Consider the following 14885-nt stretch of genomic DNA (forward strand, 5'->3'; position numbering starts at 1 on the left):
ATCTTACAAATGATGGTGATGGTGATGGTGATGGTGATGGTGGTGATGATGATGATGATGATGATGATGATGATGATGATGATTTCGACTGATATTTCATTTTGGGCTATACCCCACACAGTTCCATGCAAGTGGAACAAATGTTTCATTGCCCCACTACATTCGGTGCCAATGGAAGAAAGTAACAGACCTTCGTTTTCATCATCAAATACCACTGCTTTAACTGATTAGCAAATTATTGTAGGATAAAAAATTAATAGAGATTGCATCCTTCATTGTGTGAATCCGAAATTCCGAGTAATCTAAACATGACAAAAAAAAGATAAATAGAAAAGAATAAAAAATAGTATTTGAACTGAAAGTCAACTTAATGCTACAGTATTTATAAACTCAAAAGTATTATACACAGTATAAATTACTTGATCACTAGTGAATGTATTATTAGTCCTCGTTTTCTACACTATTATAATAAATTGATAATCTGTGAGTTTCTTCTGACCAAGACAGATAATAACCAATGGTGACCTCGAAACTCAATAAAGTGGTGGACATTGAAAATTGAAGAGTGGGGAGGTGATAAGGGCATGCTTTCCCTGCTTAATCCGAAATTTCAATAATCTGAACAAGCCCCAGTCCCAATTAGTTCGGACTTCAGGACTAGCAGGGTTTACTGTGTTTGTTCTTAGTTCACTCTTAAATTCTGCCTGGTTAGATAATGATGAATTTGTGTTTGTATTATTTTCAGTGTTAGGTAGCCAGCATGGGTTTGGATTGCTGCCAACGAATACCACAGAACCAAAACCTTCTTTCCCATCAGGGAACCCACTAGGTAAATAGCGGTAAGACTACAGTTCGATATCCTTTCAACTAAAAAACACTAAAAGGTAATATTTAACAAGGACCTTCCCAACTAACAGCACTAAACATTAATACACACAAAAATATGTTTATTTATAAATGGATTTTATTAACTAGTTAACCTCTTTTCCAAGGTCTTACCTGGACTTGAATGAAATGTTTCGTAGCCTTACAAGAGGTCTGTAATCATGCATATTTATATTCTATGTGTTTAAGAAAGGAAGTGAACGGTAGAATTCTATAGCAAGTGCTTAAGTTCTATAATAGGAATTGAATTGGAATTACTGTAATTATTTGACTGCTGCACATCAGTTTAAGGTGGAAAAAGCTGAAAATCAAAATTCTTATCTATAGATTCACAGTGGAGAAATATACAGTATATACTCGAAGAAAAACTGCATTGAGGTTTGCATGAGGTTCCAACTTCATAAGTATAGTAGTATTCGTCAGTAATTGTTTTAATTGCCACTTATATTTAAATTTCTATTAGAATAGAAATATTGTGACATGAAAAACATTTCTACAATATTTCATAATGTACAGGACATGAAGCAGCTATGTTAAAAGGAATGCAAATAAGGATTGGCCTTCCATAGGCTGCTGTAACAAGTGCAATGGTGTTCAGTATGTATGTACAGTGACTTGACATAAGTTTAGACAGTGCTGTAGGTGGAAAAGAATTTTAGGGGGTACTGTTGAAATCTTCTTAGTTATAATTGACTCCATATGGACTCGTGCTGCACTTCTTTTTCAAGGTTATTTCATTAGCATGCAGTCTCCTCTGCAAACCTCCTTCCATATCGCAGCCACAATTGTACATAAAGCATGGAGTTAAATGCTGACACTGGTGGCCCAACACATTTTTGGGAACAAAAGTCTAGGACTTCTTTTATGGAAGCCTATTCCTTTTCTTAGTCCAGATATCGTTCATTACACTAATGCGCCTTCGCATTCTGAAGTTGAAATTTGAAATTTGAATGGAATCTATTATATGTTACAAACTACAAAGCTCTGTTGGTTTCACATTGAAGTCAGTATATTCCCTGAAGGCTTGAATGTACTTTTGCTTGCCTTCAAGATGGAAAAGTTCGTACAAGTTTGAGATGCATGTATCACTACAAGTTATATATGTTTGTATTTACAAATCAAATCTTTCAAAAGTTTTTTTTTTTAATCTGTCTTCCATTTTGTATCATTAATCTTAGATTGTCATCAATGGAAGTAAGATGTTTGTGTGGGTTTGATAAGCCTCTGCTTGAAGTTTTCTGCCAGGCTTCTGTAAAATTGACTATAGTTTATTTAAACTATCTTTGTCCTGCCGCTATCTTTGAAAACTTTCTGTTTTGAAACAGAGAATGCCTCCTCAACATAAAATCCTGGCGAATGTACCATAGATTCAAAGACCTTAACAGTACAGTATGCTTTTAAGCTTCTGGAATTGTTAGATCTCTCATAATAAGGCCATCACAGACTACTGCCATAGTCTGAACAAAATCAACTGATATCGTAATTTTAGCTGAACTTGCTTATTTAGATCTTTATTTAGAGTCTCTACTTATTATTGGAGGCTTCAGTCTTGAGGTGCCATGTCATCAAGTTAGTAGACCTATTAATTAGAAATACCACAATGGTCTGCAAGCTTGTAATTAACAGATCATAACTACTCTTGTGGTGCCAGACCATGGTTTTCGATAAAACAACGAATTTACAAGCGTTTAAGCAAAGGATATGAGATGCTAGCGTTACTTCATATGCCAGATGTCAAAATCAAATGTTTTCAGACTAATATTAATATACAAAAATGGAGCTTGGACAATTAAGAAGGCAGACGGAAAAGGTCTTATAGTAGCAAAAATTAAATTCATAGTTAAAAGCTAGTTTTAAGATTTTGGCCCACAAATAGAAAAAGAAAATTTTAGATAAACTGAAAGTGAATCACTTAACAAATGTATACAGATTTATTGGATTACCTGGAAAGAACACACTGGTAGATTGAAACCAGACAGAATCTGGAAACAAATTCTGAACTGTCAATCCAGAGGTACAAGAAGCTTTTGAAAACCATAAAGATGGAGTGAAATCATAAGAGGTCACATATGTAGAATGGGAATGACAGAGGCTAAACTCTTTCTTTTTTTTTTTCAATGGCACAGAATGAACAGCTTTCGCTAAAATGTAAATTAACACTTTTTGTGGGAGAAATATTAAACAACAATCTGTGATACAAAGCTATACTGTGTGCTCCTTTATCAGGCTTTTCAATTTCGTCTTTTGTATACTTCTTAGGTTACTCTAATTTTATTGATACAGGAAGTAGAGATTAAGCATTGTGATATTGCAAACATATACCTGTATCACGGAAATTCACGTTTCCAGCATTCCTGACAATGAGAAAGTGACTTGGTATGTTATTTGTGTGCCTATCTACGTACAGTGATTGCTCCTAACTATATTAGGTGGATTTGACCCAATAAACAGCAAGTAAATTTACCCAGCACGTAAATATATTAGTTTTATGTACTTCAAAAAGAACATCAGGTTTTTTAAAATCTATTATACTTTCCTGCACCAAGCTGTTATTCACTCAAAATGGGCTAGCAAATTTATTCTGAATATTTTCTTTGTATAAAGAATGCTAAATGAAAAAAGTACAAGGCAACATTTTAGAACTTGAAATCTTCTACATGAATTACTTACAAACATTACGTAAAATTAACTGTTTGCAACGTAGAACAGTAATATGTACCATACATACCATAGGATAAGAAAGTTATCCAACTGTTTAGGTTGCCTATTGGCATGTTTGTGGTTAAATAGGTATTGAACAACAATGTTTTAGACAACAAGGAGCTGATGACAGCACTGAAAACCACAACTCAGAATATCAAATGGTTTTCAGTGTATAGAGCAAATAAATTTTGTCCACCACAGTTGCTGACGTCACACTACCACACCTGTGGCTTGCATTGTGTAAACTTGCAGCTGCTTAACATTTTGTTTGTTATCAGTGATACAGTCCCAGACTCACCCACTATTCTTTTCATTATTGTGGTGTGTTGTCTTGTCTAAAATTTGTTCTGTGAGTAAATACAATATTTTATTCCGATATTACAATTAATATTATTAGAAGTAATATGCCATTCTGCAGTGTGTTTGGATGTGCTAACACTAGCAATAAAATTAGAAATGTGGGTTATTACAATTTTCCCAATAAAGAAAAGTTTCCAATGCTGTACAAGAACTGGGTATTGAATACAAAAAGAAAGAACTTCATCCCCACATCAAATATCGAATGCTCCAATATGTGGAATTCACTTCCGTGAAGAAGACTTCAATCAACCAGATGTAATGAAAATATGGCTCCTCCCATGTAGTGCATTTAAACAACCAAGACTGAACGAAGGCACGATACCAACTAAGCAGTTATATGCCCCAAAGAAAAAAATCTTGTTCTCTCCGTAGGAAAAAATTGATTTCAGAACTTTTATCAAGTGATAATGCTACTAGAAGTAGAACCACAATCACCTCAGAATATGCAGTTTCTGTAGTAAGGAATATTGATAGTGTTGAATTGAAAACTGATGAAAGTGTACAGTGCAAACTAGGATACGAAACCTATAAACATATATTGTATGTTTCGGAAGGTAATGACTGTGAAATACTGAAATATCCCTCCTGTGATACCGATTCACATATTGAAGAAATTGAAACTCGTCCTTCAAGGGATAAAACATTTGCAGTGATTACGGTGTTTATTAGTGCTTTGCTTTTCCTTTATAAATTATGTCAGTTGTGTGGTGCACCTGTAACTAACACTATTACAAGTAAAAGCGGGGGAGGGGGCGTGTCTAAGTGTAAAAACTGTTTGTATAAACAGCCATTCCTATTATTGGTCATCCTCAGGAAATGATATTACAGGTAGAATGTATTTGTATGGACATAACCTTTTTATTCACACAAACTTTAAAAATACTGCTTTCACTGAATTCTACTTTCACTAGCTTGTAAAACAGTTCATTTTTCCATCTGTTCATCGTGCATGGATTACAGAGAAAAAATTATGGAGCTGCTTTACTTGAAAATTTGTGCTTGGCTGAAGATGGGCATATGATTCACCCAATCTTTCGGCAAAATATGTTGCATATTGTTGCTGCACCTCCAAATTTGCTATGTGCATTTAAACAGATTTTTCAGGAGAAAGAAAAAAAACATCACATTTAATTCCCTTGATTTTCAAAACTACTTTTGGTATAATTTCATCATTTTTCATGTAATGATTGAAATTATATCGAAAGTAGCTTTGAAAATGAAGAGAATTAAAAGTGATAATGCTTTTCTCTTTCTCCTGGAAAAATCTGTTTAAATGCACATGGCGAATTTTGGAGGTGCAGTGACAATATGCTGTGATGAATCTAGCTACTTGCAGAATATTGGACTTCAAAATACAACAGAGAGGTATGACTAAAGGGAACATGGAAAAACCTTCTTGCAAATAACTGATAATTGAATTGTGTGAAAGATTGAATAATTTCAAGGGAAAAATTGTTCTGAGGCCGGCTATCAAACCCGGGACATTTGGCTGAGTGTGCCGACACTCTACCATCTAAGCTACCCAGGAACTCTACCAGACCCTGGCTCAGTTATTCCTTTTTATATTCAAATACCTCATGTAGGTTGAGAAGACATCAAAGACCCAGATTGAGTGCACACTCTTTCTGTCCCGGGTTCGATACCCAACCCTGGAACAATTTTTCCCTTTAAATTATTCAAGTCACCTTTACAGGGAGCTATTCTGAAAAGTCAGATTTGTATGTGAAAGATTACCTGTAAAACTGGTTTTATCGACAAGCATACAGGAGTAAGAAAGAAATTTCTCAATATCCATAATGAATTAGATGTTTGGCATCTTGGAAAATCATTACTGAAAAAGATAATGCTTTTGGAAATGATCAGACATACAGGAATTGAAGAAATCTATTTATAATCATCTGCTGTATGTGAAAATCACAATGAATTAGTGATAGAAAAATTCATCTCTATTTTGAAACATATGTATGTAACTTACATTCATGGGAAGACAGTAGAAAATTTACTTCATGTGCTCATTATGATTATAGTGAAGAAGAGACTTTCTGTTGAAAATGGATTAAATCTAACTCGGTTTATATTACTTCAGCAGGAATGATAAAAAACAAGTGATTTTTAGAGATATAAGCCATGTGACCAATTTAACGCATTGGGAGTTTAGAATGCTGTCACAATGAAAGATTGAAGTATCTACCAAAAAGAGTGTATTCTTGTTTCGAGGGTATGTATGTGAGGTCTATGATTGCCACTCTAGACCACAATTTGCGTGAAAAAGAAGTGATAGGTGCTTCAGTGGAGTTTTCAAAACCTAACAGTGAATGGGTGTATGAAATAAAGTATAATAAGAAATCTTTAAAATGGAGACAACAGCTACTTGCTGCTATTATTGAAAATGTACTGCAAAATAAAGTTGGCAGTTACACAATTCTGGGGGTTACTGACAGGAAGGACAAGCCAGATAATTTAGGTTCATTAAGTAAGAAGAAACCGAGCAGAAAAGCTGCAGAAGAACGGTATTTTTTTGCGATTTGGACATAAATTATAATGAATGTAATGTGATTAACTAAAGCATGAATGGACATGTTGCGGTGTGACGTAGTAGTGTGACATCATACGCATCACCAGTATCCACATTTAGATGTATGTTACTTGGAAACCATTAGTCGTAGAAAGATCTAGTTTGTGCCATTATGTGTATAATTAAATGAATTGTTTAGAATATATCATCCCAGAATGTGATTTTCAGTTCAGTACCCCTTTAAGAGAGCTGCATCATAGGAGGGAAGAACAACGTAGCTCAGATCAGCTGTGCAAGTGTGGCCACTTTCTGTTGTTATTATGTGTTGATATATGGCATTGTAAATATCAAATCATAGAAGAAATAGAAAATTTCAGCAAAAAATCTGGAAGAATGTGATTGTATATAGAAATTTATTCAACATATCTTTACATAAAACATTACCAGTACCATGCTTATTTCTGTTTCTGTATAATATGTGTAACGAGAAAATATCTGTCATTTAATAATGTCATTTTTAATCTGCAATTATTGAGTGTATTAAAAATGTTTCACAACTTTCAGTAGTGCAAAATTTCGTCGTTTGCTGAACAGTAATTTGAAATACTTTAAAGATGCATTTGTGGTATGCAAATAAATTACAGTACTTCTATATTATTACTGTTCCTTTAAATGTTTGCTTTTCTGTCTGAATAGAATATTAACTATAATATGTATTTTTCTGTGCATTTGTCACATTAAAATGTGGTAGTTTGTGGTTTCAGTTTATACATGAGCAAAATGCAGTATGAACTTGATATGAGTGCCTTCTGAAATTTAATACTGTTTTCGTTTGTGTGTGTTGTAACTGCTATTCTATTTACTTTTTTTTTTTTTTTTTTTTTTTGCCAGTTGAGCACTGTAGTTGATGCATAGAAAAGTAATATGTTGCATTTGATTGTGTTATGCTCACATATTTGATAAGGTCTCAATAATTGTAGTTGTCAGATTCATGTGCATTTTTAAATAGCCTAATTTGAGTTTTGTTCAGTCTTTTTGATGAATTGTTAAGATATTGTAGAAATGCAAAAAATTTAAATCACACTAAGGAATAAAACGAAACTTTTTATATACTGGTACCTCAAACGAAATAGGCCAGCTCATGGACTCTCTAATTCCGAAAATTGTTAAAATGTTGTACCAGTTTTTGAGATATATTTTCTTACTTATAGAAATGCATGAAATCACATTTTTACCATACGTTGATCCATTGAAATACATTTTTAAATGTATTATATATTTATCTGATGAATGTGGCTTTTTACATCCTAATTTAAATAAACTCACACCTTTAGCTTTTGCTGATATCGCTTTTAATATCTCAAAGTGACCTTGGGATACAGTCACTCGTTCAGTTTGTCTGAGAATAATCTTGCCTCCATTGGTCTGACAGTCAATCCAGTCAAAAGCAAATTAATCAGCATTAAAAGTGGTGTTTTATCTCATATGGAAATTACATCTCTAAATGGTTCAGTAATAACCTCTATAATGGGCAATGAGGAATGTATTAAATATCTGTGGTCAACTTTCAATCTCAAATTATATTTGATGAAAAATCTACCATTACAACATTGCATAAAAACATCAATAAACTATGTGTATCACCTATATAAAAGATCTCAATAATTAACCAATACATTTCGCCAAGTCTTATCTATCCATTACAAAGTGGGCCATTAAAAAAAAATTAGACAGGAATTTTTGACAGATGTAGATAAAATAATTAAAGGAGCTGTAATAGGAATCATTGGACTACCTCATGATTGCCCAGATGAAATGTTATATGCTCTTAAAAAATTTCGTGGTCTGGGTGTAATGAGAGCTACTTCGGAAGCTTCTCTCTAGCACATTAACATTTGTGACATGTTACTTCAACAAAATGATGATCATCTCCATTTTGTCGGTCGTCTGCATGATGAAAAAACTTCTGCATTATCCAAACTAGCAATAACTTCTGCTGATGCTGCTCAATGGACTGGTCGACATATTCAAAATAAATAAGATTAGAAGCTTACAAGACCTGGACTAGCCATTCCTTAAGGGTTCAATTCTCTATTCTGAGATTCCTAAAACAAACTCATGAGTCTCTAACAAGAAACAACTGTCTTCTTCGGAATGGACTAATGCCCTAAAAATGTCATGTAACATCTCCGCTGTTAGTGCCATACTGGGCAGAAGTTCAGCACAATCCGCTGTCGTTTTCCGGAATGCAGCGAGATTGAAACACTTGGACATGTGCTGGGATCATGCCCAAAAGGCGAACTTCTCATTAATGCAAGACATCAAAAAGTTAGACTGCATTGGCCTCTACTCTAAAATCCTTAGGATTGCAAGTTCATGAAGAAATCCACTGTCTCCCTACTGACGGTTTACATCATAAAGCAAATGTAATTGCAATAAACAGATGTACACAAAAAGCAATCATTATCAATCTGACTCTCAGATTTGAGAGAGATTTACAACAGGCTGATGAAGTGGATAAAGAGAAGAAGTCAATCTGTGAGCTTTGCATCGCTTATCTGGCATTGAAGTATAATCTTTCAGAAGACAATTGGTCAGTTATGGCTTATTATTTAGTTGTAGAGGAGGAATTTCTAAATTATCGTGGACATTTCTAAAAAATTTTGAAGTTCCTCTCAACTAGTTATGTGAAACTTCTGTTTCAATAATTAGGGACTCTTTGAAGATTCTTCACCATATTTCAACCAACTTAACAGTAATTGAATTATTGTTAATGTAATACAGCAACTGGACAATTGAACTACGAATTAGGATTTCAAAGTGGAGAAAGTTATAGAGCTCTTAATCATAATAAAGTGGTACATTTAGTCGAGAAATAATTGAATGCTATAATTTTATACAGTAGCAACATCAGGTCTCCAACAATATACGTTACTCCTATGCACCTGTCAAGTGTTTCAATTTCGACGAGTTTCTTGTGAAAAATATTATTTCTGAAACAGTGAAATGATTTTAAATTCGTTGCCTTGTGAACAAAACTACCAAATAAATGGACTTGGGATATAAACTGCTCAAAAAAGTCTAAGGGACAAGTACATTATTTGCTTCAGTTTATTATTCATAGCAGTGAAACAGATATTACCTTATCTAAGAAATAAATTGTCTTGACTAACACTTAAACAGGTAAATTTAAATTATTATTTAATTTTTTATGTTGAAGAGTAAACAATAACTGAAATGCTGCATGTTGAGTAAAATGTCAGAAACATTTTAACAAAAAAAAAAAAAAAATTGAATTCCATACAGATTGAAATGAATTCAGTTGTTAGTAACCAGCAGTGACGTGGAGTCCACCCAAGCAACCCAAGCACGGCTTGGGCAGTACTGATTGATTATAAGAATCACAATATCTATGTAAATCCATGATTAAACTTTCTGTTTATTTAATCATAAAGTCCAGAAACGTTTCTAAATAAGTTTTGTTAATTGTAAGTCGTGTGATGGGGCATATACAATGCACATACTGTGTTCCTGAACTGGCACTAGCGTGCCAGCAGTGCTGAATGTAGGTTAGCATGGAAGTTGCCATGACAACCTACATCATCATAACTTCTAACCAATGAGGGACGCCTCATGAGACTGTAGTAGATGCATATACTCCAAGCAGCTGGTAGCCTGCCTGGGCTGGCTGTGTGCGTGAAGTCGAATGAGTGTAAAACATATGTTTCTCTCACGTTTCTTTGTACCGGTACTTTGTAGTTGCATTGTGTACGTGTATATAAGTACAATAAAAAGTTTTGATTATGTCTGGTAATAATAATAATTTAATTCAGCAACAAAAGCTAAATACAGTAATTTAACTAAAGCAATACAGGATCATGATGTTGCTATTGCACATATTCGTGCTTTTAATGCACTTGCGACTTTTGGAACTGTGCGTATTGAAACTGAGCAAAGTGACCAAACACAACAAAGTATTATTCTACATAATGAAAAGAGACATTCTGAAAAGGCTTATAAACGCTGTTTGTTTACTTGCAAAACTGGAACTTTCATTTAGAGGAAATAGTAAGTCGAAAATGTACAACAAACGCAGTAATTATGTAGAACTTTTGGACTACACCACCCAGTACGACCCTCTTCTAAAAAATCACTTGGAGACATCTACAGTATTCAAAGGTGTATCAAATGGTATTCAAAACGATTTAATTGAATCTGTTGCCAGTGCACTTAATAGGGAAATTAAACAGCAATTACAGAAATCTGATTTTTTTTTGCCGTATTAGCTGATGAGACAACTGACATGTCGAATAAATCGCAATTTTCTCTCGTTTATTGATATACGATTGAAGGAAGGGTGGGGGTAAAGCGGTTTGTGTGCCTCCGTGATGTAAGTGAGGACAAAACAGTGGCAGCATATTCTGATCTTATTTTTAAGACATATTCAAGACTTTTCAAACTGCAGTAAGAAACTTGTCGCACAGAGGGAAGTGCAGTGATGGCCTCTTCATTACATGGTGTCAAGCTTATATTAAGGCGTCTTTTCCACAAGCTCTCTTTGTTCACTGTTATGCACACTGTTTAAATTTAGCACTGTCCCAAAGTGCTCAAGTATTCCTGAATGCCGTATATTTTTTGCTACTCTTTCTGGGCTTGCATTGTTTTTCTCCAAATCATCAAAGTGCACAACATTTCTTGATGAATTTCCGGGTCGATGATTATTACCACATGTTTCCCCAACAAGATGGAATAGCTCGTCTCGACTTACCAATACTTAGTCTTTTGCAATAGTATTTTTAATTTTAGGCAGTAGTTGCAGTAGGTCTAATCTTATAGATTTTGTAAAAAAAAAATGGGTACCAACTACCAACGTATTTTTATAATTGGTAATGTTATAAGTATTTGAATCAAATATAAATAGTAAGAAGGAAAATAAAACTTGACTACGCGGCTGCTTTGGTAATCTGTTGGGCCACTGCATGTCACTGGTAACCAGTATTGCCTCCTCGTGCATTTAACATTGCTTGGCATCAGCACAGCATGCTTAAAATCAGATTTTCAATGTCTTTTTGTAGAAGATTATCCCAAGCCTGAATTAGAGCAGTCTGAAAGAATCCAACGTTCTCTATATTCTCCATACCTGATGTTACAGCCATCTGAAGTTGATTCCGTGCATGTTCTATGGGGTTAAGATCTGGAAACTGAGCAGGTCAAGGCAGTACAAAAATCTCTTCTTGCTGAAACTATTCACAAACTGCTCGAGCAGTATGAGTGCGGGCATTGTCATGCATAAGAATGGAACATTCACCTTGGACATTAGCAAATGGTCTCACAATTGGTTGCAGAACAGGATTTAAGTACATATTATGATTCATTGTCCCTTCCAGGAAAACAGGCCTGTTCTTCTGTCCATCATTAATCCTGTCCACACCATGATTGAACCATCTCTGTAGATATGGACTTCCTACACATGACGGAGTCTTTCTGGTGTCCCAGGTTGACACCAAACCCTGATTCGTCTTTCATCAGAGTGAAAACAGAATCTAGACTCATCAGAAAACATGAGCCAATTCTTCATAACCCCAGTTGACATCTTCTTATGCCCATGGGCATCGAGCGAAGAGTGATGCTTCATGAAGTTGGTTTCTTATAGTCTAGTTGCTTACAACAACTCCATGAGTGTCCTGCAGGACAGATACAACTTGCTGATAGTGACAGTCCACTGACACTTAGTATGCAGAATCAGAAATCGATCCTGTTGTGCTGTTGTTTTCCTTCCTCGATCTTGATGATATTCCTTAACCTCACCTGTGACTTGATAATGTAACCATAATTGGTTAATAACACTCTGTAATGTAAAATACTCTGTAATGTGTTCAAGACTCGAGCAACATGAGCCTGTCTTTGACCACCTTCTATCATTCCCACAGCTCTAAGCATTTCAGAAGTTGTGAGATGACAATGTTCCATGATTAAATAAGATGACTTTGTATCATTCCAGTAAGAAAACGAGATATCTTAAAAATGTTATATTGAAGAACCAAGCATAAAGACCTGTTCAAAATGTCATGGCAACGCCATGGAGTAAGTATTTCACTGATGTTGTCAGCGTATAGGGAATTACAAGTATGGACACTTCGCGTCAGTACCTTTGATGTAACAGGACTGATTTCAATGACCTTCAAACCAGCTTGAGCGTGAGATTCTGCTTTTTTCCTAGGGTTGGCGCTGACATCACACTAGTTTGCAGTCGACACAGTGGAATATAACACACATACAATTAATACATCTAGGTACATTATGTACTCAAATAAAATAAATTGGACCGATGAAATAAATCCATCATTATAAAGTTCCTTTATAATGATAGTTGAGACATTGATCCCATTGGACCGATGAAATAAATCCATCATTATAAAGTTCCTTTATAATGATAGTTGAGACATTGATCCCATCAACAATTAAAGTAAGCAATGTATGTATGTATGTATTTATTCACACTGCAAATGGGTATATACCCGGTGGCAGTGGTAACTAATTAAATTCAATCTGCTACCAAGTGTTTTAAACAGATCTGAATAGTTACTTTTTTGTAATATATATCATGGAGGACAGTATATCGCAATAATATTAAATTTAGAGTTTTTAGTTTGCACACATACAGTAGTCGCTTGTAGAGATTCAAGTGTTATTTGTGTAACTTCAGTGTGTTTAAGTGAATGTCTAATTATCACAGCTGAATCACCTCTAGCTGTATTAGAAGGATGGATAGTGTGGTATACTTTAAATCCACGTATTTTAATAGAGGATTGTTTAATAAGATGAGTTTCTGATATTAAGCAAATATCAATTTTTTTGTTCCATAGGAAAACTTCCAATTCATGTTTTTGCAGTAACCCATTGGCATTCCATGTTGCAATCCTAATACAATATTTCTTTGTTTTTTTTTTTCTTGCTTACTATACTCTTTTCCACATTATTTTCTAGTTTATCCAGTCTGTTGATTATCATTTTATTTGTTTCATTTTGTTCATCTAACCTACTAAGGATAAGAGCAAATGTTTCAGCAAATGAATTTTCATTTTTATTATTGTTTATTTGTGATATTTGTGCATACGTTTTTTACCCAGAGGTCCTTGGTTTACTTTCTTTATCTTCGGTTTTCTTTTCCCTATTATAATATACTTTAGTTGTCTGCTGTGCCCTTTGACTTTGCATTATAATTTTGAGCTCTTTAGCAACCTCACACCCCCTACAATTTGCTGGGTGTGCTCCCTCACAGTTTATGCATTTTGGAGTAGTTTGCCTACTTATATTGCAATTTCTACTGACATGTTTTCCTGCACATTTGACACAATATGGTTCTTTCTGACAGTAAGTTTGAGTGTGGTTGAACCCTTGACACCTTTTACATTGCGGTATCAATTTAGAATTCTATTTTTTACCATTATTTTAAAAATAGACGTAATTTCATATATTCTGTTGATACTTTCTTTATTATCAAATGTTAACATGAACAGGGGGAGTCTGTGTTTAACAACAGTTTGCTCACTCCTTTCATTTTCCTGTTTCTTATTTTTGAGTATGTTAACAGTATCAGTAATTTTATATCCTCTTTCAAGGGTAAGTCTTCCTTGATATCTTCTATGACACATAACACATGAATTCCTAGTGCAATAACTCGAATTGCCCTTTCATGTTTGTTTTCATATATATATATATATATATATACCATTGTATTTTTTCATCCTTTAATTTCTATGCCAGAGCTCTGTAAGTGTCAGGGTCTGGGACATTGATTTTGAATACATTATTGTTCAAAGTGACAATCTTGTAATCATTAATCTTGTAATCATTAGCTGTACCGTCAAACTGTCTAGAGTTGACCGCTTTTTTTCGTATTTTTAACGCTACTTCACAGATAATGCGATCTACTATTTCACTGAAAATGTTATGTTATAGCACACAACTCAGAGATTGTTTTCTGTTATTTTCATTTTATGAACTTCCACGGTCACTGAGGAAAACAAATTTTAAACACTGGTCGACTCAACCCTGTACATGGTGTTAAGTCGACCACCATATTAAAAATACATGTAAATGAACGTTTGCTCTCATTCCGGTCGATATCGACCTCCTTTTGGATGCTTTTATTATTATTTACTTTTCTATTTTTTATTTTTTTTTTATTTGAGATAGAAAAATGCGAACTTTAATACAGTTATTTTAATGGGCATACATTAAATAGGTTAAGGCTCATAAATTTAATAGGAAATATTTAATTAATTGGCAGACAAAATTACGTCAAACTACACACAACATTATCACATTATTAATGTACTAATTAATAAAATAGCCCGGAAAAATACAGAAAATACAGTTTCCATCTCCTAATTAATATCATAACCCTGAAAATCAACAC

The 14885-nt window shown here is 34.1% G+C and overlaps 1 protein-coding gene across 7 annotated transcripts in view; it reads left to right on the plus strand.

The window, feature by feature from the left end:
* Positions 1-14885, plus strand: part of Nup58 (nuclear pore complex protein Nup58) — a 247679-nt gene that overhangs the window by 179618 nt on the left and 53176 nt on the right. The window contains exons 7-8 of one of the 7 annotated variants that reach the window (XM_069840827.1): positions 746-839; positions 993-1036. The exons of 1 other annotated variant lie outside the window; for it this stretch is intronic. In XM_069840827.1, coding sequence (XP_069696928.1) covers positions 746-837 — 92 coding nt within the window. In that variant the 3' untranslated portion in view covers positions 838-839; positions 993-1036. Of the gene's footprint in view, positions 1-745; positions 885-992; positions 1037-14885 lie in introns of those variants that run through there. 5 more of the 7 variants (XM_069840823.1, XM_069840824.1, XM_069840821.1 and 2 more) reach the window with 5 other exon arrangements.

Source organism: Periplaneta americana, chromosome 12, assembly GCF_040183065.1.
Source record: "Periplaneta americana isolate PAMFEO1 chromosome 12, P.americana_PAMFEO1_priV1, whole genome shotgun sequence".
NCBI classification, from domain to species: domain Eukaryota; kingdom Metazoa; phylum Arthropoda; class Insecta; order Blattodea; family Blattidae; genus Periplaneta; species Periplaneta americana.